The sequence below is a fragment of the Anastrepha ludens genome, chromosome 6 (genome assembly GCF_028408465.1).
Source record: "Anastrepha ludens isolate Willacy chromosome 6, idAnaLude1.1, whole genome shotgun sequence".
Classification (NCBI taxonomy): domain Eukaryota; kingdom Metazoa; phylum Arthropoda; class Insecta; order Diptera; family Tephritidae; genus Anastrepha; species Anastrepha ludens.
Window position 1 is genome coordinate 76,025,057 of NC_071502.1, and position 27,286 is coordinate 76,052,342.

The following is a 27,286-nucleotide window of genomic DNA, read 5'->3' on the forward strand; positions in this document are numbered from 1 at the left end:
TTACTTATTGTATTATTTTGCAGTATTTTCATAAACATATCGCACCCTAAATACAAAAGGGTCACAACTCAAAATTTTCCACACTCGAGCTTGACTTGTTTACAGTAGCACAGAAAACAAACTATGTGACATATCACGCTGAGATTTGCCATGTAAGCTTATAACAATCCTACCAAAAAACAAAAAATTTATTTTTGCCATATGTCATCCGCGGACCGTTTTATTGATAACGTCTCGTTCATATTTGAGCAGAACGTACATTTTGAGTTGTGACCCTTTTGTATTTAGGGTGCGATATGTTGAGTCCGTCTAATTCAACGAATTTGCCCGTAATATGTTCTAACTGTTAAGTGTTGATAGCTTTCTTAACAATATTTTGTGGAAACTTTTAATTATAACAGCAGTTGACGGTTTGCTTGTTATTCTGACACTTGGCAAATGATGATATTACAAAAGAAAAATCCGGGATGTGTTTACAAAAAACGAAGATTGTGTTGGTGATATACGAAAAAAATTAACCAATTACACTTTGTTGCCGTCTAAACAACAACTAATTGGAAGAATGTGTGAATATGCTTGAAATTGTCGTGCAAATTTCGGAAACCTATTGTAGAAAATCTAACATCTTTGGCTGCTTTGTCACTTGGAACATTCAGGACGAATTCTGCAAAATCACTAACACAATCTCTATTTTTTGTAAACACGTCTCGAGTCACATCAGTCCATCACCTGATTCTGTCAAATTCGCTGAGAGCCGGATAACGGTCTGTTATTGGCCACACCTTCTTTATTCTTTTTACCATGCGTGGCAGCCCAAGTTTCCCTCATAATTTTCTTTTTCACCATAGTTAAAGAAAAACGCTGGTAAATCTATCATCCTAAGAATCTCCCAAGTGACGTGACAGCCGAAGCTCCTCTCAAAATTTTCTTTTTCACCATAGTTAAAGGGGAAACCTGGTAAATCTATCATCCTAAGAATCTCCTAAGTGACGTGACAGCCGAAGCTCCTCTCAAAATTTTCTTTTTCACCATAGTTAATGAGCAAACCTGGTAAATCTATCATCCTTGTTTCTTTTCGTTCTACATCCCATCGGATCTCCTGTATATTGGTTGATCTCACATAAAATTGTTCAAACTCTAGTTAGTAGTACTTCTAGTAGTATTCATTCAACGTTGGAACTCAATAAAAAAATAGTTTGTCATTTTGTTTACTTCAAATGCATTATATGGCATATACGTTTATTATTCTTTTTAATCCAATAGCTTAACATAAGTTAAATGAATGAAATTTACAATGTAATCCTTATTAATATTTTAATCTAAGTATGTGCATACATATATTTAGAAATAATAAAAAGTACGTTCAAAGTTTTGCGATGGCATCTTGTAGCTGATTTAATTCATTGTAAATTTCTTGAGGCAAATCTGAACCTATTTGCGATTCAAAGTAATTACGTATTACTGCTGCCTCTTCCAACCAGAACTCCTTTGGCAAAGAGAATAATTCATCGTAATCGATTTGTTGTTTCATACTCTCCAAATTAAGATCGCCTTTGGCCGGTATTCTGCCAATCGCAGCGTCGGTGTAGCAATGCTCTCCGTTGCATCGACGCAAGACCCAATCCAAAACTCTCGAATTGTCACCATAGCCAGGCCAAATAAATTTTCCGTTGGAGCCCTTGCGGAACCAGTTAACATGGAAAATCTTTGGTACTTTTCCACGGTTTTCCATACTTAACCAATGTTGCACATAGTGACCAAAGTTGTAACCGAAAAATGGACGCATAGCAAAGGGATCATGCATAATTACTTTGCCTTTATGCTCCGCTGCAGCAGTTGATTCACTGCGCATAGCTGCCCCAATAAACACTCCATGAGCCCAGCTACGCGATTCATATATTAAAGGCACTCCAGCGGGGCGTCGACCGCCAAAAAGAATTGCACTGATTGGAACACCTTGTGGATCCTCCCAATGTGAATCAATAATAGGACATTGCCCAGCTGGAGTACAGAAGCGGGAGTTAGGGTGTGCGGCTGGCGTGCCTGATTCCATGGTCCATGGTTTACCGAGCCAATCAGTTACTTTTACACCAGATGATAGACTGCTCTCCATACCTTCCCAGTACACACCTCCATCTGAAGTGTAGGCTACATTTGTGAAAATAGTATTCCTGAATATTGTAGCCATGGCGATCGGATTTGTTTCAACTGAAGTACCGGGAGCAACACCGAAGAAACCATTCTCTGGATTTATCGCTCGTAATACACCTTCATTATCGAATTTCATCCAAGCGATATCATCACCAACACATTCCACCTTGTACCCTGGGAGTGTGGGATTTAGCATAGCAAGATTGGTTTTGCCACAAGCTGAGGGAAATGCGGCAGTGATATATTTCTTATCGCCCTTTGGATTGGTAATACCCAAAATAAGCATATGTTCTGCTAACCAACCTTCACGTTTGGCGATAGTACTTCCAATTCGCAGTGCAAAACACTTTTTCCCAAGAAGTGAATTTCCGCCGTATCCCGAACCGTAAGAAACTATCAAATTTTCACACGGTTTATGTAAAATTATTGTACGCTCTGGATCGCATGGCCATGAAGGAAGCTCAATAACACCATTTGAAGGTGTACCAACCGAGTGTAAAGCACGTACAAACTCCTCCTGTTTCCATAGGTGCTCTAGAACTGGAGTACCCATACGAGCCATAATACGCATGGAAGCGACGACATATGGTGAGTCCGTAATTTCAATTCCGATCTTAGAAAGTGGTGAGCCTATAGGGCCCATACTAAAGGGTACCACATACATAGTGCGATCTTTCATACAACCAGGGAAACGTTCTTGAATAGCTTGATCGAAACCAGATGGAGAAATCCAATTACCCAGCGTCCCTTTCACACCAATCTGCGGGGTAGGTATGGTGTCATGTTGGTGTTCAGTACAAATAAAAGTGCGCGATTCGACACGAGCAACATCTGCGGGGTTGGTGCGAGCCAACCAACAGTTTTCATACTTTGGAAGTGGAATAATGGTTCCGTCATCCAACATTATCCTCACTAGCATTTTATTTTCCATTTCGGAGCCATCACAAATATGCACTTGATTAGGTTGGCAAAGTGCTACGGATTCCTCCACGAAGACCTTGGCTAGCGGTGGAAGACTAGAGACAGTACCGTAGGAAACATTTGTGCCACGAATATGGCTATACAAGCCACAATTAGTTTGCTGGCTCTTATTTTGTCGCGGTATAGAGCAGTTGTCAAGGGGTCTGGAATAAACAAAACACAATAGTATCACAGATATGCATTTAAATATGTACAAATGTATGTATGTATGCGCATGCATGTATACACAAAATAGTACTTATCAAAGTACTTACATATCCTTGGGTTGTTCAATTATCTCAGGCATTTTTGTTTTTGTAGAATTAGCTTTTTCTTAATGTAAACTTTAAATATTTAGCTTTATTGCTATGAAAAATCACAATTTTTATCACAAATTTTAGAATTTATTTTGCTATAATTTTTGATTTCATATGTTTCTCCAAAGCTTTTTGTCAAAACTTAATTTGCTTCTCAGACCACTGACTTTTTGTTCACTTGATCTTTCCATTTACTCTAGGCACGAGTAACTGATGGCTTTCTGCTAGGCGTTTCACGCTTTTATACTCGACAACTAGCGCGAGTGAGTAGGCCAGAAAAGAACTTGTTATCTGCATTATGTACAATAAACACACCCGAACCGAGACTCGTTCCAACAATCGCGGCATAAACAGGCCTCTACATAGCTTTTTGTTTATGTTTTTGCAGCTGGTGGAGTCGGTGTACACCAAAATAAATGCATTCATACATCATTTCGTAGTAAAACTGTGTTATCTCGCTGCTCGATCATTCTCCGTGGCGAGCAAAATATAATAGAAAGAAGTACGAGTATGTTCGTACGTGTTTACAAAACGACATGAGTTCGCGTGCTATTCAAATAAAATAAATAAATATTGTACTTATTGGCTGAAATTTGGAGGCTCGTCTATGACAATGTAGATATTCTGGTTTTTGTTCTATCAGAGCGATTTATTTTGGCTTGTGTGTACGCGCATACATAAGTACATACATATATGCTTTTATCAGTATTTAAGATGGTCATTGTATTAGTGCCTCAGCTGGATTTTTTGTATTGGAGTGCCTTTGATATTTTTTTTTTCGTAATTTCCCAAATGTGACGCGATCGTTTCGCATAGCAACAGGCAAATACTTCTTGAAGTTGCTAAAGTATAACAATCTGGAAAAGGCCAGAAGAAAAATAACTAAGCGATGTTTATTTCAGAAATTGTATTGCACTTTGTAATGCATGTACAGTGTCTGCGCAGGGATGGATACGTAAACATACGCATTATGTATTTTGAGAAGGCAATTAATCCAATTTGATTTTTTCCCGGAAGAATGATAGAATACAGCTTAGTAATATTTTTTCCCGGATTGATTTTTTCCCGGAAGAATGATAGAATACAGCTTAGTAATATTATGATTTGTGAGATTTGAACTAAATTAACTAAGGAAAACGAAGAGCCGCGTTTTAAATTGTCAAAGCACAAATTAATATAAAGTCTCCAATTTGCATTTTGATCCAGAGGACTCCGTGACTAGAATGTGTGTTTGTGTACAATTTATTGTGTTTGGAAGCTTTTATCGCCTTCGCCTTCCTTTTCATAAACAAGTAATTCCCATTCATTTTGTTGCTTATGGTACAAATGGAGCCTGAAGACATAGGGAATCCGGAAGGCGCAACCTTGCATTCTATCATCACCTTAATACCTGGATACCTATATATAATATGTATGTACATTCTATATTCTCCATCACCACCCTTGTTTAATATATAATAATAATGTGATGTTCTCAATTGATATTATCAATTAGGCGTAGAAAGTTCAATGATTCCTCGATGAGTAAGTTTCTTCAAACTACATATATATATACATCAAGACGCACGCCACAAATAGGGGGAGGAGGTCGGCCTAACACCCAAATAGATATATAATTGGCGCTTACACCCTTTTTGGGTGTTAGGCCGACCTCCTCCCCCTATTTGTGGCGTGCGTCTTGATGTTGTTCCAAAAATCGTCCCTCCAGCTTTAAGCCCACACCGAACGGCAAATATTTTTATGAGGAGCTTTTTCATGGCCGAAATACTCTCGGAGGTTTGCCATTGCCTGTCGAGCGGCGACCGCTATTAGAAAAACTTTTACTTCATTTTGGGGATTCATAGTGTTTCGAACCTACGTATTCCGAATAGTAGTGACGCACCAACCATTCGGCTACGGCGACCGAACATACATACATACATTAAAATTAATGTCGCTTCAAGTTTGTATGTACGTAACCAAACTTCTCTTTTTAGTAACAACATGAAAAATATGCCAAGTGGGGTGTCGTTCATTACCAGTCATAGCAGATTAATCCAGATGAAACTTATTTTTTTCTTTAATTAATATTTTCCATTGTTTCATGGTTATTTCGTCTTCATATTCAATTTTATACGGTTTGTTTTTACTATGAGGGTTGGGATATTATTAATATATATTAGATAAATATCTTTCAGATTGTGAATTTGGATTCAGGATTTATATATTGTATTTTTTCCGAATAGATCAGATATTTTATGTTTAGTAGACATTTTTCGGCTTCTTTCCATTAACAGCTTTTTTTTTGTTTAGTAAGCCTCTTTCATAGAACGCTTCTGATTACGTAAATATCTACATACATTCTTATACTTATAGTAGAATACGAGTGTGTATATAAACGACATATGTATGTACATCCGTTTAATACATGCAGACATATGTATGTATAAGTATTAATGTTATGAAAATAGGTTGTTTTCAGTTTCGCTATTCATACATCAGATAAGAATAATCAAACCGATAGATTATGACTTTGTTTTTCACCAATTTTTTTAGCAATCTACATTTTTTTACTAATATTTTTAGAACAATTGAAGCGATTGGTTTCTTTTATTACCAAATTGTTTCCTTTTTTGCTTTCATGAAAATAAAATTTCGTCTTCCATCCGTATAAAATACCAAAAAAGTTAGTAACTTCTAACAAGCCGGTTTAGTTAGTTATCAGTTCTAGTATGCATGTATGTACATATGTATGTATGCAAATAAATTTATGCTCATATGTATCATACAATACGAGTATTAAGTTCAGCTAGAAAACTAAACTTTGTTCTAAGAATATCAGTACGCAAAAATGTTTGTGTTTGTATTTGAGAATTTGCAAACAGCGAAAATATACAAATATACACATACATACACGTATGTATCTATAGGTACATGCATATATACAATTGTATAAATATGTACAAATGTACTACCTCATCAGCTAAAAATGGCGGTAATAAATGCCGATCGATGGTATGCTACCTTCGTTCTATCAAAATGCGATGAATTTGTGTTTGTGTTATTGAAATGATTTGTCCACATTTTGCCTTAATTTGCATTTGTATAATGTATGCCCTTATGCCCATCTTTAGTATAAACTGTTTTAGAATAAAATGTAAGAAAACTTTAGTTTGTATGTGAAGTGACAAAACTCTTCTTCACACTCTACCTGCCGAGAAAAAGAAGAAATGTAGATGCAAATTGGTATAAAAAACAGGGGCTAAATTTTGTGGCTTAGCGAATTTATATTTTATATAACTGAGGAAACAGCTAATTAAATTCAATTTAAATACACTCGCAGGATTGGCATTGTCTGTTAAGTGGCGACCTACATTAGAAAAACTACTCCATGATTTGATGTGTCCTGTTCAATATCGGTTTTGAATTCCGATCCACTCATGTATGACGGCGTTAAAAATTAGTTTTAATAAATAATTTACTTTCCGAACCAGCTAAAAACTTTGGTTTCAACTTTGGTCACATTAAACTTAGTTCAAATGTATACATTTTGCATATCTATATATATAAAAATTAAGCCGAAAAAAAAGTGTGCATTTGTCCGGGGTAATCTCAGCAACGCGTGTAAGAAAAACAATGAAAGTTTCACACATTGTTGGTGTTGCTTTGGCAAAGGTTTCTGTGAAGTTTGGTTGAAATCCGATAACGCGTGTGTGTGCGGTACGTCGGTTAAGTGAGTGTGTTTTTGCTATTTGCCTCACGTATTTTTTGTACCGCACATAGCATTCATTAGAATTGAATACATTTGGGTCGTGTGTGTCTTGGCCGATTATTATGAAATTTGGTATATATATATATTTTTCCACGGTGAAGGTTAGTATAATATGCTTATTGATTCTACTCGCCACCAGGTGGCGCTGCCGAAGGCCAAAACGAGGTCCCGGTTAACCTTAGATTGTGTTTTTACATTGTGGGTATCAAATCAAAGCTACTGATGAGTGCTTTAATACAGAGTATTTTTTAGATCTCTGAGTGACCAGGATCTCGAGATATAGCCGAAAAGGTGGACCAAGGAACCCTTGGATGTGTTTGTACAATATGGGTATCAGATGGAAGCTGTTGATGAAAGCTTTTAAGTGAAGTAATTTTTACTGCCCGTTTCCGGGATAAAGAAAGGAGATGGAGCTGGAGATGGAAGAGGAAAAGGAATAGCTACAGGAAGAGGAAGAGGAAGAGGAAGAGGAAGAGGAAGACAATTATTATGAAATATTAAAAAAAAATTCTAAAAAAATTTTAAAATGTTACATATACGCTTATTATATAAACGTTAATCTGAAGTCAGTTATAGTGAAAAATTTATTGTATCATTGCCGGCGTGATTGGTGATCGTTTCCTTAATTTTTTGCAGAAAGGTTATGCTAATATGAGATATTACCTATATCATTCATATATTTACGTATTACCTGTGTACTCACAAATATACGGTTGAAGCAAATATATGTCAGTTTCTTTACTTCGCCTGGAAAAGTTTATATAAATTTAAGAAGAGTAAATAGTACTTATTTTATATCAGACTTCACGCAAAAAAGTTATTTGCACCTGAACACATAGCTGGGTTAAAGCGGGGGGGAATAGAACAGTTCTCTTCTCCTTCTCCGCTTTTTCGCACACGTAATTGTATGGGATGAGTGCACGATGGCACATAAAAAGTCACTGGAAGCGCTTGATAGGACATTACGAGATTTACGTAGTAAAAATGAAATGTTTGGTCGTGCCTTAGTGCTGCTGGCAGGTGATTTTAGACAAACATGCCTGTTATTCCTCGAGCAACTGCAGCAGATGAATTGGCTGCATGTTTGAAATCATCATATTTGTGGAGACATGTTCAAACCCTCAAACTAACTACAAATGTACGTGTTCTAATGTAAAATGATCCATCAGCTGCTGAATTTTCACAGCAATTTTTGGATATTGGAAATGGCAAAGTTCCTGTCGATAATTTAACTGGCTTAATAACTTTACAACCAAACTTTTGTTAAATAAGTCAAACGAAAGAACAGTTAATTCAAAGTATTTTCCCAAATTTGCCTCAAAATTACAAAAATCATAATTGGCTTAGTGAACGAGCCATCATGGCTGGCAAAAATAAAGATGTGAATGAAATGAATGCGGCTATTTTGGCTAACATACCAAGTCCAGAACAAACATATCGATCCGTTGACACTGTTACAAATCAAGATGATATTGTAAATTATCCCACTGAATTTTTAAATTCCTTTGATTTACCTGGATTACCGCCACACATGCTAAACTTGAAAATAGGAGCACCGCTTATTATGTTGAGAAACATAAATCAACCCCGACTATGTAATGGCACTCGATTAACAGTTAAGAGATTGATGGATAACGTCATTGAAGCAACAATTTTGAATGGAAAATACTCTGGTAAAGATGTTTTAATACCGCGAATACCAATGATACCATCGGATATGCCGTTTGAATTCCGTGACCAGCGGAACGGGCGGGTTCTCGCTAGTTTAGTTATATAAATAAATTATATTTATATTCAACCTTCTTACTCTGGGAAATAAAAATAAACAAAACCATAAAATTCATGTCCAAACGGATAATCGTGCTGAATTCATTTCCAGGACTACACATTTTATTCAAAGCTTCTTATTAGTACCACCCGCGGGTTAGGGGGTTAGAATCCGCCCGAGCTAATGGATATCTGTCGTAAGAAGCGACTAAAAACCACACCTCAGCCTGTTATTTATGAGTTAACTCAACGATAGGAAGCTGAGTAAAACAGAAACGTGACTATGGAAACATTGTGGTCATTCGAGCGCTTAACCACCTAACAGTGTCTTATTTTACATTTGTTTGTCGTGCTTGTATGTCATTCCGCATTTGGGGTTTGGTCCCACGTGCAAGTGATTGTAACATAACAGAGACTCATATTGCTTTTATGCATATTATTTTGAAGCCCAACTAAAACAAGGCTCTGTCGACCGAGTCAAGGCACTTGACTCCTTGTCAGCATTTTTAGCCAAGGTGTTCCAATACCCGTGCCGAGAGCTGCATGACCGGTAATGCCTAAATAACCAGCCGTTAATGGCCCCTTCCGATGCTCAAGCAAGGTCGGTTGTAGCAAGTGCCTTACCGCAATATGCCGGCTCTGCCACGGGGGACCATTTCCTTCCGTGCATACTCGTGGGACCAAAATTTAGATAAACGGAAAACAAAACAAAAAAAAGTAACAAAAAACACTACGGAAACAACAAAAACGTATCTGGTGAGCTGCTGGCTTCTAGCCAACACATAGTGGTCGGACCCAGCACGTCGAGTGCTCACCATAGCACTCCACTGCTGAAACTCAGCCGTCTACAGCCAAGAACTCAACAACGCTGCCAAGAAAATTAAAAAATGTTCAACTCAGGGAGTTGAAGGCCCTCAACAAGTGCGGTGGTTGCGAGGGTTGCTTATAGCGAGGTGGCCAAGGATCACCTCCAAGTTACCCTCATAGACGCAAGGTCCCATTGTGGTAGGGAGGTGCTGGCCATTTGGAGTGCCATTGAGGGACGGCTGTCAGAAATGATCGTCGAATACCTCATGGCAAACCAAGGACAGGTACCTCTTTTTGACTCGGGAGATATCTGCCGTAGCTGTAGGGTGATCAATTGTGCCAATGAGTTCTCCAGGGTATTTCTGGAGAAGTGCGTTGCTGAGGTCAGCAATGCCTCGGAGGGGCTCATCCCAGCTTCGGAGATCCCAAGAAGACCCAGAGCCTGCATTTGGCGATCGAAGGTGAATCTGGAGGGTCCGAAGATCCTCCACGGCCAGGCACTGGTGCTAGTTTCTGTAGAGTCCATGAAGTACTCGAGGAAAAGAAGCACAAACTCCGTTTTGGCCTGAAGACGGCCAAATTAAGATCTTCTCCGCGTCTGGTGCTCCGGATGGTAAACTGAGCAGAATAGGGGAAGTAGTAAATCAGCTGGATGAACTACGGTCGTCTGCGACGGACGTGGTACCCGAAGTCAAGAGCTCCATGAAATCCTCGGAGCTCGGCCATAAAACAGGCTTAGGTGAGCACCCTTTGTTAAGGGTAGCTCTGTGTCATCCTCAGGGAGGAAGACATAGATATCTGGTTGATCCAAGAACCCTGGGTTCGGTATTCTAAGATCATGGGCCTCCAGAGCAGACACTATGATATTTTTTGTGTCCAGTCTGAAGGTAAGCCTAGGGCTTGTATCCTCGTTAGGAATACTATTAATGCCTTTCTGACTTCTCATTTCAGCTCACCAAACGTGACAGTAGTCCGTGTAGGAGCAACTAGAGGTCGCTGCTACTATTTGTCTTTTTTATACATGGCCCAAGAAAGTGCAACACTTCCTGCGGAAGTGCCATCAAGACCATCCTCATCGGCTGCGACACCAATGCGAGACATACTATTTGGGGAATCAGCGAGACAAATGAACGAGGGAGTCTCTTTTTGATTTCATTATTAGCCATAATCTCCTTATTTGGAACAAGGGCAAGCCCCTACGCTTGTATTTCCAGCATCGGAAACATCAAACGATTGGGAGGAGGTTCTTAATATCTCTCTTTCGACTAATTCGCCTACCGTTAGGATTGATAATTGGAAGGTTTCTCAGAAAAACTCCTTTTCGGATCATAGATTGAGCCTTTTCGAAATCAATTTCGCACGGGAAACCGTATCTTCCCACAGGAACCCTAAAAGAACCGAATGGTCCCTGTTCAATAGGGTTTTCAATAATAAATTGAACAGCCGAACTTTTTCCTACTCATCCACTGATCAACTGGACAAGCAGGAACACTTGCAGCAATCCTATCGACGGCCTTCAAAGTAGCTTGTCCAGTATCTTTTAGCAAGACGCTGACCGACTTGAAAAATAAGGTTAGGAAGATTTTTAACGAATGCTACCAAACTAAAAACTACTGTTTAATTTTGAATGAATACAAAAAGCCATTAAATATGCGAAACGCAACTCCTGGAAGGAGTACTGCGAATCCACTGAACTCGTGAAGGATTCTGCCAGGCAAAGCAAGATCCTTTCGAGAGACCACTCCTGCAGAACTCTTGTAAAAAGAGAAGGTGGGGAGTGGGCTGAATCTGCAGAAGAATCTTTGATTATCCTGGTAAATAATCACTTTCCGGAAAATTCTATTACCCCACGTGACATTGTCGACACGAGTCGACAGGTAGGGCTACTCGATGTTTCCCTGAAATCTATCCTGTCAGTAAACAGAATCACGTAGGCAATTAATAGTTTTTCCGCCTTTAAATCTCCTGGCTCTGACGATATCTTGCCTGTGATACTTCAGAAAACGAGTATCTCGGTGGTTCCGGTTTTGCAAGAAATCTACTTGAAATGTATCGCTCCCCGCCAACTTAAAATAAACGAGGGTTGTTTTCATACCCAAAGCAGGGAGGAGGTGTTTGAAAGATTGATTGATCATATCCGAGAGCACATCGAATCCAAATTATCTCCAGTGCAACATGCTTACCTAAAAGGGAAATTCGCGGAATCAGCCTTACACGAGGTCGTAGGGACTGTGGGAAAATCTTTAGAAGGCACACAATCCACTTTGGCGGCCTTCATTGATATAGAGGGTGCTTTTAATAACGTCAGGGCGGAGTCAATTGTCTCAGAAAAAAATATAAACCTCCACCCTTTCGACTTCGCAAATTAAAAAACCACCTCCTCCCGCTTTCATCAGAAGTTAGGTATCTTGGAGTTATACTTGACTTCCATTGGAAGCTACACATTGAAAATCGGATAAAGAAGGCCAGTATAGCTTCTACTTCTGCAAATCTATGCTCGGTAAAAATGGGGACTCAAGCCACAGGTCGTGCTGTGGATGTACAACGGCTTTGCCAATTTTAACGTATGGATAATCGATTTGGTGGGGAGCTCTACGGAAGGGCTATAACATAAATAAACTGGGGAGGGTGCAAAGGACTGCATGCGTTGACATCACCATCTTCTCATCAACTTTTATGTTCTCTCGAGGGGCATGGTAGCATTTTTGGGCAGTTAACACCGTGGCCTCGGTAGCCTAGCGTAAATGCACTACCCTGCCATCCCAGAGGTTGTGGGTTCGAATCCCAAGTAAAGCACGGTCCTCGCTTCTATAAAAAAAATGGGGAAAAAATGAGTTCCTCAACCCCAACAACCTTATCCTTCCAATCCTTACTCCCGCACAAAATGTCAGCGCTTTACTTGCATTGTGGCTGCTAAAACAAGCAAAAAAAAATTAAGAAAAAGACACAGTTACATATTGCATCACTGGCGCCAACAAGAGGAAGCGGGCAATCGCGGTAATAGCACGCAGACACACCAAATTTAGCGAAGTCCTCAACCATCTGTGTGATTCTTCTGCCAGAAAAAATTGATACACAGATTGCGCTTCAAGCGGTAAGAAGGCGTTGTTCCTAAGTAACGACAGGTGGGCATTCCCACTACTTAGGACTGGTAGCGGCAGGCTAATAACCTACCCTGTCAGAAAGAAAATAGATTAACGAAACCCTATTCTCCCGAGTGGAGTGAACAAGGAAAGAAACACCGTATTTCTCCGAAATTCGAAGAAATCTCTCTATCCGTAAACTAGAGTTTGAGGGTCGTGCTAGGGCAATCTTTCTAAATATTCAGGATTGGTTCGATGGGGAAATTTGCACCGAAGCTTGCAAACTTCACTGACAATTTCAAGGTGGAATCGGGAGTCGATCCTGCAGGCATGCAAAATGCTTAGTGTCAAGCCGCGATCAAAGTGACACTTCAACCATTTCACCTACCTCCCTACCTTCCTTATTAGTAATTAGTGAATAATCATTTGGCCTTTATCTCAGCACGTCTTGGCATAACAAGAACTTCCTTCAGTCAGTTTGTGTTCCGAAAATATTTAGTTTTTAGTTTTATGGTAATTGCCCATTATCCAAAATATTATCGATTATATTGAGATTATGAGATTGAGCGGGTGTTTGGAGTAGTTAAGGTAGTTGTAGATGAGCTACTAGAAAGAAAAATTATGCAATATACCCAACCGTTTGGCACTTTGCCTAGTATTAGCTTTCAGAATGTTCAGATATTGAAATTTTTTCATATTATCCCACGCCATTGTATTCTTCTGTTCAAATTCAGTATTAGGCTTTCTCCAGATATAACACTTTTCAACCCACGCATTTAAATTATATAATATTTACTTTTATCAGTGTATAATACTTTAAAACAATAGAAAAAGTACAAAAAATATTGATTTTGTTATACGTTACTGTTTTCCAGAAGTCGATCTCCTTAGCTACATAGGTATACATATATATATTCAGTGGCAAATTTCATGCGGGCGCTCTTGTTCTTCGGACTAATAAAGGACTTATTTCGTGCAATACACTCTTGGAAACCTTTTTAACATTTCCTTTTAAATTTGATTGAGTTGTACGTTTGATGCAAAGGAATTTTTTTGACTTCGTTTAAATTCAAGCGTTCTTTGCGACCATTAAATTTCTTCTCTTGGGTTAGGATTCTTTTATTTGCAATCGAAGAGGAACTTTTATATTTTCCATTTATGTATTGTACTTAGCAACCAGCCGGCGTATCTCTTTAGTGATATGTTTTCCTAACGGAACCATTATGTTTATCACTTCAAAGATTGTATCAAACTATAAACCGCGTTTTTTATAAAATTTAATGCTCGCTTCATATACATACTACTTATATACATAAGTACATAATGGGATCTTGCCGCATCCTATATATTATTCGTTTTATTTTCTCGATTATTTATTTTGGTATGAGTTCGCCGAATTCTTTATTTTTATTTCTCACTATATTTAAATGTGATTAACTTGAATACAGTATAAATAAATAAAAAACATTTTCCAGATAAAATTAATTTATCGTTTCCAAAATCTAATATATTTTAAAGTTAAACACCTTTAAACGTTCGAGCCTCTGTACATAATAACTCAGAAAAAATGGAACACTATTGCACACAGCGTTAGTGTTATCCTTCAACCCAGCTTTTCTCCAATTCAATGGTATTAAAATATTGTCTGGAAATGTAGGACTCAATTTATCAAGCATAAGCACACCTGGGTAAACATATCGCACCCTAAATACAAAAGGGTCACAACTCAAAATGTACTTCTGCTCAAATATGAACGAGACGTTATCAATAAAACGGTCCGCGGATGACATATGGCAAAAATAAATTTTTTGTTTTTTGGTAGGACTGTTATAAGCTTACATGGCAAATTTCAGCGTTATATGTCACATAGTTTGCTTTCTGTGCTACTGTAAACAAGTCAAGCTCGAGCGCGGAAAATTTTGAGTTGTGCCCCTTTTGTATTTAGGGTGCGATATTTTACTACAAGAGGAAATACACTCAATATATTAGGATAAATACTAAAATTTATTGAGGAAAAGGGCTCAAAGAAACACTGTGGTCTTTGAAGCCGCAGTGCCGAAACCCCACATATAAATACAGGGTGCGCCATCTTTTATGTCGTTATGAAAACATTGAATAAGTTAAAAAAAAACAACTGATTTGTATGAGTGAGGTATTTTTATTTGGTTTGGTTATTTACAATTTATTAAAACTATTTTTTGAATACAAAATCAATCAAGTGGCCACCTTTATTAGCAATCACAAACTGCGATCTTTTTTCTGCGTTTGTCATCACCTTGTCAAGAATTTCGGGTTTTATAGCGTCGATTTCGGTTGTTTCGGTGTAAAGCGATCTATGGTTGAAATTGTACTGAATTGACGTATCGAAAACATGTATTTTGAAGTCGATCGGTTGGTAAATGACAAAGTTATTCAGCGTTTACATACCGACATAAGAGATGGCGCACCCTGTATAATAATATTATATGTACATTTACTATAATCAATTTAAAAAAAAAAAATATTTTCATACTTAAAACACAAAACCAAAGTAAATAAGAACTTTCTTACGAAGTGACATCTACACAGTGATACCAAACCGCGGAAAGTTTTCCCTTTTGTGGTAATTTTTAATATGAAATTAGCTAAAAGGTGAAAGGGCAATTTGTATGAAAAATGAGAATTTAGAAAATGTATACTTTTTCGGAGCTCAGTTGAACACAAGTACAACAATAAAAACATATCTGTTTATTTCATAATAAAAGAGCTAATTTTAAAAATCTTCCTATTGATGAAATTGGTATAAAATTTTACAATATAAAGATTTTAATGATGAGTATGAATTACCAAGTGAAAAATAAAAAAATCATTGACAGTGTATTAAATCTACACTAAATAGCAGAGTAAAAATGAATGTTCCGAAAATACCAATTGTATTAATTTTGGGATAATGAAAAATCGTATGGAATTGTACGAAGAAAAATATATAAATCTCTTACATCAACTAATTATAAAAAGTTATTAATCGACATATACATATCCTATACATATTATAGATGTGCATAATATGCATACATATGCCTTGTTTTTGTGTTATTGGTGTGTTAAAGTCTGGTCAAAAAGTAGAAATTTCTTTTCCGAAAAAGGCAAAAGCAAGTAAATTAGTGCTTTATGAGGTATTTCTTTTTACATTTCATAACATCACTGCACCTACGTGTAAAATATTTTGGAAATTGTACGCTCGTTTCCACTTTTTTATCGTAAACGTGTGAATGTCCTTTTCGGCCTAATTGATTTTAATTCTCTTTTATTTCGAACAAATAATTTTAATGTGGGCGGTCACCGAAGCCAAATGGGTTGGTGCGTGACTACCATTCGGAAGTGCACAGGTCCCAATCACCGTGGATGACACACACCACAAATAGAAGGAGGAGCTCGGTCAAACACCCAAACAGGGTGTACGTGCCAATTATATATATGGGGCATTCTTCGCCATCCGGACACCCCCATCTGCCCAGAACAGTTTTTATAAAAAAAATTTTTCCCTATGCCGAAATAAAAGCTTATGTCATGTACTTTAATTTGTCATGTGGCACTTTTTAAATATTCAAGATGGACGACGAATATTGACAAATATGTTGGAAGCTTAACAAAAGATTCGAGTCTGCAGCACCAGTACCAGAAATACTAAAAAGCCATTCCTTCCAAATCTCAAAAAAAAAGGAAGTGATTATTAAAAGATTTTCCAATTCTCCAGAAGAAAAAAAGTTTTACTGTGAAAAAAATCCTGTATTATGAAAAAAAAATTCCAATTTCAGCAATTTCCTTCAATATTTATATTCAGCAGCGAACCCAGAAACCCCCGAGCATCATGACAAATATGTTGGAAGCTTAACAAAAGATTCGAGTCTGCAGCACCAGTACCAGAAATACTAAAAAGCCATTCATTCCAAATCTCAAACAAAAAGGAAGTGATTATTAAAAGATTTTCCAATTCTCCAGAAGAAAAAAAAAGTTTTACTGTGAAAAAAATCCTGTATTATGAAAAAAAAATTCCAATTTCAGCAATTTCCTTCAATATTTATATTCAGCAGCGAACCCAGAAACCCCCGAGCATCATGTCAATATTCGTCGTCTTGAATAACATAAGCTTTTATTTCGGCATAGGCAAAAATTTTTTTTATAAAAACTGTTCTGGGCAGATGGGGGTGTCCGGTTGGCGAAGAATGCCCCATATATATATATATAAATGTATGTATATAATTCCAGTGTGGATATTATTTTAACAAAGCAACAACAAATTGATATATTATACCCATAAAGTTTTGCTTTTAATAAGCTTTTATTTATAATTGCGAAAATTCTGTCATACACATGTATACATATATGTTTGTATTTTTATGTGATCGCTTGAGTAGTCTGAGAAGTAATCTTATAAAAATAAACAATTTTAGCAGAGACATGTGCCTCGTTTCTATAGGATGTGCCTATATATTATATTTAAATGCATGTATTGGTGCCCTGCTGGAAACCCATCGGATCCTACCTGGATTTCTCTTACTGTAAGTCAACTGCTAAATTAGGGCACTCAGAAATATCTTTCAGTGAACTCCCTCCTCTATTCCACATACATTACATTCGAATCCTTCATTGTCCGCAACAGAGCCTTCTTCTGTTGTGCTGTTTCTCTTTCCCAGATGCCAATGCGGATGCTCTAACAATGTGATACTGTACTTATCTAGAAATTTCTTGACCGAAAATGCGGAATGAGCCGGAGCATTTTCTGCTTCATGGTTACACTTAAAAATTTTCTGGCAAAATAAACGAGAACTCTAATACCATCTTAAGTTTAACAAAAAATTTTAGTTTTAAGTGTGCTAGTACTGGTGTTGTATTGTTTTTTGCCTTTTAGCTGATTGAACACTACAGGCAGATTGGGACCTGTGCACTAAACTACAGGTAGTTCGCATTTAGCGATTAGTATTACTATACTGGACTAGAAGTTTATTCCACAAGTTGACAATTTTCCTGCAGGGTTCGCATACACTCTCATATGCACATGAAAGAATAAATCTCTGCGCACATATGTATGTACCTATAGTATATATAAATTGAACACACACGCCATACGTATGTATGTCTGGCAGTGCTAGGAAAACCTTGTACCAGTTGACATTGTCTTCTGAACTTTGGACTTTTCCATTAATAAACAAATGATAATACGTATTTAAAATTTTGAACTCAATAAAAGTTATAATTTTATATAAATATATGTATATTATAGGTGTCAACAATTTGTATAAAGTATTGAGATTCATACGGAAACGTGTAACAATTACGGACATTTATCTACATATTTTAAAGGTATTAGAGGAATGTCTTCTGGGAGATCACTATGGGAAATCTAACAGACTCTCATCAACAGTACACTTCCTAGCAAAATTGTGAGAGTTTGGCTGCTATGTCATTAAGGAGTTGATAGAACAATTGTGACCACTTTTTTCACACGTATCTTCAGCTCTGATTATGTGTACTTCGTACAACTTTGCATCAATTTTAAACTGTCATATGTTTGATTGCCCGGAAATTAACACAACTTGCCAGAAATGAGCAGTCTGTTGAATTTAGATTTTGCAGAAAGTTTTGTTAACTGACAGCATAGTGATACCTTTAGCAATATTTTTACAGATTTGCATTGAAGACATATTATATTAGTATATCATTATATTGTATTAAATTAAATTTTTGAATATTGAAAGACAGAAATAATGAAAGCGACATCCATATACTCGTATATATATATCTTATATTCAAAAATTGCAATATCTTTGTAATGTACATATATGCATATAATGATAATGTACATTGAATATAAGATAAAAAATGGGTAATAAACACAAATTGGTTAAACAAAACGCAAGTCATTAAAGATAATATTTAATTTTTTTATTTACAAGAAATTCTTTTGTAAAATATCACAAATTAAAGAAATCACAATTCAATCATCTCCTTCTCCTAACTTGGGAAGTTGAAAACTCATTGTTCTCCAGTGCTTATTCAAGCCCTCTTATTCTTTACTTTTGACATTTTTTACTGGAGAAACAGTATTACAATTTAATTTAATAGCTTAAAATATTGTCCTTGCATAAACTTTAGTATTTATCTTCCTCATTGTTATTGTTCTCTTTTATTTCAATTGTTTTCGTCAGCTATTTTTGACGCTTTATTTATGGCATCCCGTCATTTTGTCTATCAGGTGTTTATCAAAACAGGGATTAGCAGTAAAGTCAAGTACTTGAAGGAGTTCCTAGTCGCGCTCTCACCGAAAATGAGAAAGTTTCGCACCTAATCATCTATGAAGAACTAACTCGGACAATGGCTGCACTGATTGTTTCTTAAACTACCAACATAATCTTGGTTTTTGCCGAACTCTGGTCTAAACAAACCCGCTGGCATCTCACTTATTATACCAATAAACCAGCTGATTGGGGGATGGTTCCATATGTAGAAGTCCACGCAAGTTACTGATCGCCATTCACTTGGGAGTGGCTAGGTCGATTTTATGTCGTATGGTTCAAGCAGCTCACAACTCTCGGGATTAGCCCAAGAAGGTTTCAAGACCGGGGCGTTTTACTGTAAGAGCAAAGGCGGCGGTAGGGTGTCTGACATCTAGGGCATACTTTAATTATGGAGGGAACCCTTCTCGAACCTGTAAAATAGTGATAGCTGCGCATATCACAGAGAATGTGAAGATTCCGATACCCCAATCGTTGATGATGAGGTGAGAATAGCAATAACGCGGCTAAAGAACAACAAAGCCGCGGGCGCTGACGGACTGCCGGCTGAACTATTCAAACATGGCGGCGAGAAGCTGGTAAAGTGCATGCATCAGCTTCTATGTAAAATATGGTCCAATGAAAGCATGCCCGGAATTTAAGGGTGCTCTGCCCAATGAAGGCTGAAGCCCAGCGCCAACCAACTGATTGGACCTTATCAGTGTGGCTTTAGACCAAGAAAGTCTACCATCGACCAAATATTAACAGGACGCCAAATCTTGGAAAACATCCACGAAAGGAGAATCGATACACACCATCTCTTCGTCGACTTCAAAGCTGCATTCGACAATACGAAAACTAGTTTCCTGTATGCAACGTTGTCTGAATTTGTTATCCCTGCAAAACTAATATGGCTATACAAGATGACGTTGCTCAACACCAGCAGCGCCGTCAGAATTGGGAAGGACCTCTCCGAGCCGTTTGATACCAAACGAGGTTTCAGACAGGGTGACTCGCTGTCGTATAACTTATGTAACCTGATGTTGGAGAGGATTGTACGAGCCGCAGAACTTAATCGCTCAGGCACAATATTTTATAAGAGCGTATAATTGTTGGCATATGCCAATGGGATTGACATCATCATGAATAAAGAAGCAACGCGAATGTGTCTGGTTGTGAACGAGGACAAAACGAAGTACCTCCTGCCATCAAACAAACTGTCGGCGCACTCGAGTATCGGCACCCACGTCACTGATGACAGCTGTGATTTCGAGGTTGTAAAAGACATCGTATATTTAGGAACCAGCATTAACACCGATAGCAATGTCAGGCTTGAAATCCAACGTAAAATCTCTCTTGCCAACAAGTGCTACCTTGAACTAAGTAGGCAAATGAGTAGTAAACTACTGAGCCCGTCCTAACGTATGGCGCAGAAGCGTGGACGATGACAACATCCGATAAAGCGACGCTTGGAGTGTTTGAGTGAAAGATTCTGTGCAAGATTTTTGGACCTTTTCACGTTGGCAACGGCGAATATCGCAGGCGATGGGACGATGAGCTGTATGAGCTTTACGACGATATAGACATAGCACAGCGAATAAAGCTCCAGCGGCTACGCTGGCTGGGTCATGTCGTCTGAATGGATACAAACGCTCCGGCTCTGAAAGTTTTTGATGCGGTGCCAGCTGGTGGTAGCAGAGGAAGAGGAAGGCCTCTTCTGCGTTGGAAAGATCAGGTGGAGAAGGATTTGGTTTCACTTGGTGTGTCCAACTGGCGCCGGTTAACATGAGAAAGAAACGACTGGCGCGCTTTGTTAAGCTCGGCCAAAACCGCGTAAGCGGTTATCGCGCCAATTAATAAGAAGAAACCAGCTGATACTTTCAAATTCGCTGAGAGCCGATTAGCTTTTTTAAATTCGATAGCTCTCCAAAGGCCAAAAAAATTGCTAATGCTCTTTTCATGTCAGAGTATCCGGGAGTAGGTGACCAAATATCCAAAGTTGAAAAGAAAATAAGATTTTTCTTGCAATATATCATATCAGACTACACATCAGGGTATGGGTCCAACCATTTATCCAATTTGTTAAGTGGAAATTTAGGTTCTCCTCCATTTTCAAGTATCCTATTTTCCTTCTTGATATTATCTCTTATACCTAATTTAAGCAAACATTTTTCAGTAGTTACTAAAATATCGCATTTTTTGAATATTTAAAAAACACCGTGAACGTGGACTTGGAAGCCAGATAATTTTCAGATTTTCCCCGTTTTCAATGCCCGCCAAGTTTTTTTAATCGAATTATAGAATACAGAGGTGGCCACGAGTTGGTGACGTAACAATTGAAGAAAAAAGAAAGATAACAACGTGATTTGGTCGATATCTAAGGTATTCGAGGCCATACTCATATACTTCTGACAAGGCTCCATATTGGTTCGCGTTGACGGTGGGAGCTCCATTTGCTTCGTTTTAGGAGAGATTGTACTTCCGGTCCCTAAACTGCACCTGAGGATTAAAGTAACTCCAGTTGGGACAATGTTCCTTATTCACAAAGTTTTCTACCCGAAAATGAGCTCCATCATCACTAAATATATAAATTTTTTTTTAAATCGCTTATTAGCAAAGTGATAACACTATATACGTTACCTGTCATATATCTGGATCTAAACTGAAATGTGTAGATCAAATCAAAGACTTGGGATCATTAAGTAGTCATAGACATATACATACGACGCATGTTCAGACATTCAACCTATGAACGCAAGCATTCCCCAAGGCAGTGTCTTAGGACCAACATTGTATCTATTGTACACGGCTGATCTACCGGAACCGAAGTCAGAAAACAGCATGATTGCAACATTTGCAGATAACACAGTCCTCATGGTATCTCATAAAGATACAAAAGTCGCAAAACAAAATTTACAAAACGAATTAAATGTGACATTAAACTGGTTCAAAAAATGGAACATCGAAATTAACGCTGACAAAACAATACAAGTAAACTACACAAACCGAAGGACAACCATTGAACCAGTTAGCGTTGGTAATTCTGACGGGCATATTGACACCAAAGCGAAATACCTGGGTATTACGATCGACTCGAAATAAAACTGGCAGGAGCATATAAAGAAAAATCGTTTTAAGAAATTGTACTGGCTACTTGGACCTCAGTCCAATCTATCATTGCATAATAAAGTACTTACTTATCGAACGATAATTGCTCCAATCTGGAAATATGGAATTGAGATTTGGGGCACTGCCGCAAAAAGTAATCTAAGTATACTTCAACGAGTCCAGTCTAAAATACTAAGGACCTTAACTAATGCACCTTGGTACATACCTAACGCAGATATTCATCGCGACCTTGACATCGATACTATTGATGAAACAATACAAAGCGCTAGCAGAAGACACATAAATAGATTATTAACGCACACAAATCCTATGATGAGAAGACTACCAAATAAAGAAAAATCTACCCAAAGTCGGCTTAACCGTCAAACACCAACAGATCTTGCAAAATCCATGTAATCAATTGTCAACTAATCGTATATGTCATTGTCATTGTTTGTTAATCACTTGTTTTTAAATAATATGTACATATATATTTCTTCTAAATGAGCTTGGGGGCATTGGCCCTTCAATAACACTCTCATTCCATCTTTTTGTAAATCAAATTACTTATTGTCTAACGACAGGTGTAATATTTTATGGAAGAAATAAAAAAAAAAAAACAAAAAAGTAGTCATATGAATTATATAATTGCGAACGCGGCTATATTAGCTTTTCTACGTCGGTATAGTATACATTTTCCGAATTCTTACACTCTAAGAAAGTTGTATAATGTATTTATATATATATTTATATACTCGTATAATTGGCGCGCACACCCTTTTTGGGTGTTTGGCCTCCTATTTGTGGCGTGCATCTTGATGTTGCTGCACCAATGGAGGGAACTACAGTTTTAGGCCGACTCTGAACGGCAGATATTTTTTATGAGGAGCTTTTTCATGGCAGAAATACGCTCGGAATTTTGTCATTGCCTACAGAGGGGCGACCGCTATTAGAAAAAACTTCATTTTCACCGAGATTCAAACATACGTTCCCTCTGAATTCCAAATGGTAGTTATGCACCAACCCATTCGGCCACGGCGTATAATGCATTTGGAAAACATTTTTTTACTGGGCATTACTGAATTTACTGGACACTTAGTAAGCGCTGGATTTCATCAAAAGCTATCATGGCTTCTCTATTATGCGTTATTTATACAGAAAAACTGATACAATAAACATTTGTTTTATGGTTGGAGTATATACACTTAGGGTACTAATTGTGGCGCATAAAAATTATAAAAATAGCTGGCAATCATTTTCTTCATTTTGATAATAACAAGACTATTAAAAGGTTGATCAAAGAAATTAAATATTCTCAATATACATATGTTAAGTAGACAGTTGAGAACAAAAAATAATGAATTGAAGAAAAATCTACACACAACGTCAAGTTTGTTGTGTTTCAACTTGTATTAACATTTTATAAAACTTTACCGCTAGTTGCAAAATTTCTTCAATCGGTCAGATCGGTAATGCCCATGGTTATACTTTAAACAAAATAAAAATTACCATTCCGTTTCTTCTTATTTTATTTAGTTACGTCAAGTTTTGTGCGCTTACAAAATACACATTTGGTATGTACATCATATTTACATGGAATTTGTATTTACATATTAGCTACTCGATTCTTTAACTCATCTAATTGATTGGATATTTCTTTTGGAAGATATTTGCCCACTTGTGTTTTAAAGTAGTTTTCGATGTCAATGACTTCCTGTTGCCAAAATGCACGAGGTAAGCTAAACATTTCCTTAAGGTCCACGGACTGTTTTAGTCCTTCTGTATTAAGTGCACCTTCACTGGGCAAATAACCAATTGCGGTATCCACGAAGCAATCTTCCTCGCTCACACGCCTAAAAATCCAATCTAGTACACGAGAGTTATCACCAAAGCCCGGCCATAAAAATTTACCATCAGCACCTTTACGGAACCAGTTGACATGAAAAACTTTTGGTACATTTCCTCTTTTCTCCATACTTAGCCAGTGATGGAGATAATCTCCAAAGTTATAACCAAAGAATGGACGCATAGCAAAGGGATCGTGCATTATTACTTTGCCTTTATGCTCCGCTGCAGCAGTTGATTCACTGCGCATAGCTGCTCCCATGAAGACCCCATGTGACCAGTTACGGGCCTCGTATACTAGTGGAACACCTTTTGGGCGGCGTCCACCGAAAAGTATAGCGCTTATAGGCACTCCTTGTGGATCTTCCCAGGCAGGATCTATAATGGGGCATTGAGCAGCAGGCGTGCAAAAGCGAGAATTCGGATGGGCAGCTGGCTTTTCAGCTTGCTTAGACCACAACTTACCGAGCCAGTCAGTTATTGTTACATTATTAAAACCTGATTCTTCCATGCCCTCCCAGTAAACCCCACCGTCCGATGTGGACGCTACATTGGTAAAAAGTGTATTTTTGAAAATAGTTTTCATGGCAATCGGATTCGTCGACATAGCAGTCCCTGGAGCCACACCGAAGAAACCATTCTCTGGATTAATAGCACGTAAAGTGCCTTGACTATCAAATTTCATCCACGCTATATCATCTCCCACGCATTCTACTTTATATCCGGGTAATGTAGGTGTCATCATAGCCAGGTTGGTTTTGCCACAAGCAGAAGGAAATGCAGCAGCGACATATATTTTTTTACCTTTCGGATTCGTTATACCTAGTATAAGCATATGCTCGGCCAGCCAACCTTCACGTTTTGCTATGGTGCTACCGATTCGTAGTGCGAAACATTTTTTACCAAGTAAAGAGTTGCCACCATATCCAGAACCATAGGATACAATATCGTTGCTACCAGGCTTATGAAGTATAATTGTACGCTCAGGATCACATGGCCATGAAGGTACAGAAGTGTTTCCATTTTTCGGTTTACCTACTGAATGTAAGCATCTTACAAATTGATCACTGTCGCCAGGCAATTGTTCTAGTACTCGATTTCCGACACGAGTCATTATTTTCATTGATTCAACAACATATTCCGAGTCTGTTATTTCAATACCAATTTTTGATAACGGAGAACCTATTGGACCCATTGAGAATGGAATGACATACATCGTCCGTCCACGCATACAACCTGGAAAGCGCTCTTGAATAGCCTGCTCCATATCCCTAGGTGCAATCCAATTACCCAATACTCCTTTTTTAGCACTTGGAGTGATTGGAACGGCTTCTTCTTCATGATCAGTACAAATAAAAGTTTTTGATTCCACCCGAGCCACATCTTCTGGATTAGTACGCGCAAGCCAACAGTTCTCATATTTTGTGAGAGGAATAATGGTCCCTTGTTTCAGCATAACTTTTCGCAACATTTGACTTTCTTGTGCACTCCCATCACATAAATGGATATGGTCAGGCTGGCATAGGGAGGCGCATTCATTCACGTAGGACTTGACACCAGGTGTAAGAAGAGCAGAATCGCCATATTGCACGGACAAGAAACGGCGAAGTTGTGAAACAAGATGCCATCTTTTTGTTGTATTTAAAAGTTGCAAACTGAAAGAAAAAGTAAATAAAACATTAAATAAAGAAGGATATAAAATTTAAGCAAAAAGTACAGATTACTAAAATGATTATTATACTGATAAGTGTTTGAAAAACTATTAATATATTATTAAAATTATTTATTTTCATATTAAACTAGCAGTAAAGTCAAATAGCCCGCATTTATGAAAGATATAAGGTCGTGATCATGCACTTAAAGCTTTTCCATACCCTTTTGTTTGCGAACTGGGATGTGAAATATCTGAATACACCAAAGTGAGGAACTGTATTTTTCTATTCCGACTTATTGTGGATAAGACGCCTAACTATCTCAATGAGAAATTATCTTTCACAAAATCGGCTGGTCGTATCTGGAACTTAATGTTCTGCATACTTTCGTTAATTTATACGGGTACATAATATTGTGCCATGAGTATTATTATCTACAGGATGTGTGTCTAGTATACAATCATGGTGTCTTGCTTTCTTTAAAGCGAAGTGTAACTCGATGACAGATCTCACACCTATCACTCCCAATCTCCCTAGATTCGCATGCGCGTGGTGATGCGGCTAACCCCGACCGGAGATTGACTATTTCTAAAGAAAAAGAGAAACTTCAGATACTAGGATGAGAATTCCTAAAAGCTAACTGGGCTTCAGGCTAGCAACCTCATCTCAGTATAAAAATTGCTACGAATCCAACAACAATTAGGTCTCTAATAAACAACTCTAGAAGATATAGACTCTTGCAACGAATAAAGGACTATGATATAAAAATTTGAACAGGGAGCATACGTACAATGTTACAACCTGGTAAAACGGTTGAAATTGCCGACGAGCTAAGATCATATGGAGTTACCATAGCATGCCTGCAAGACATAAGATGGAGCGGAAATGGCGAAATAAGAAAGCATGATTATAGCCTATTCTACAGCGAAGCAACCCAACGAGGGCATAAAGGGACAGGCCTTTATTTGAAAAACAAAGCCCGGAAATCCATAATAGCTTTTGAGCCAATAAACGAACGTATGGGAACGTAAAGGGAAATTTTAGAACATTTCTGTGCTGTCAGTATGTGCCCCAACTGAGGATGGAAATGACGCAGAAAAAGACAGATTCTATGATGATTTATCTTACATATGCAGCAAAATAAGATTGGAAAAGAGAGCCGGATACAGAATGTAGCAGGAGGGTATGCATTGCATGAAAATTGCAACGATAATGGCACATGTTTGATAGTTTTGCCGAATCGAATGGAATGTGGATAAGCAGCACCGTTTTCAAACATAAGAAAGTGCATAAGCAAACATGGAGAATATCAGGGTGTCCAAGTGCTAATCAAATTGACGTTGTACTTATAGACCAGCGTCACATAACATCCGTTTTAGACGTATGAACATACAAATTGCGATTCCGACCACTACATGGTCATAGCAAAGATGCGTCAACGCATCGCAATGGTAAACAAAAACGGCGGATCGCGAATGAAGCGTTGGAATATTGAGCACATAATATCAAATGAGAACAAATGGTAAGAATACCATGAAAAAATCACCGAAAGAATCTTGAGCAGCAACACAGAATGTAACATCACTGAAGA

At 37.8% G+C, this 27,286-nt stretch overlaps 2 protein-coding genes across 4 annotated transcripts in view; both read right to left on the minus strand.

Annotated features, from left to right (window-relative positions):
• Positions 1–1,202: 1,202 nt before the first annotated feature.
• LOC128865905 (phosphoenolpyruvate carboxykinase [GTP]-like) lies at positions 1,203–3,643 on the minus strand. The gene is made up of 2 exons (XM_054106301.1): positions 3,387–3,643; positions 1,203–3,275 (listed from the first exon to the last, which is right to left on the minus strand). Exons 1-2 carry the CDS (start codon positions 3,416–3,418, stop codon positions 1,364–1,366), a joined length of 1,944 nt encoding a protein of 647 aa, XP_053962276.1. The 5' UTR covers positions 3,419–3,643; the 3' UTR covers positions 1,203–1,363.
• A 20,072-nt stretch (positions 3,644–23,715) lies between these two features.
• The window catches only part of LOC128866054 (phosphoenolpyruvate carboxykinase [GTP]-like), a 30,775-nt gene continuing 27,204 nt past the window's right edge, over positions 23,716–27,286 (minus strand). For all 3 annotated transcript variants that reach the window (XM_054106533.1, XM_054106535.1, XM_054106536.1), the window contains one exon: positions 23,716–25,698. In XM_054106533.1, the coding sequence (XP_053962508.1) occupies positions 23,805–25,698 (1,894 nt within the window). In that variant the 3' untranslated portion in view covers positions 23,716–23,804. The remainder of the gene's footprint in view (positions 25,699–27,286) is intronic.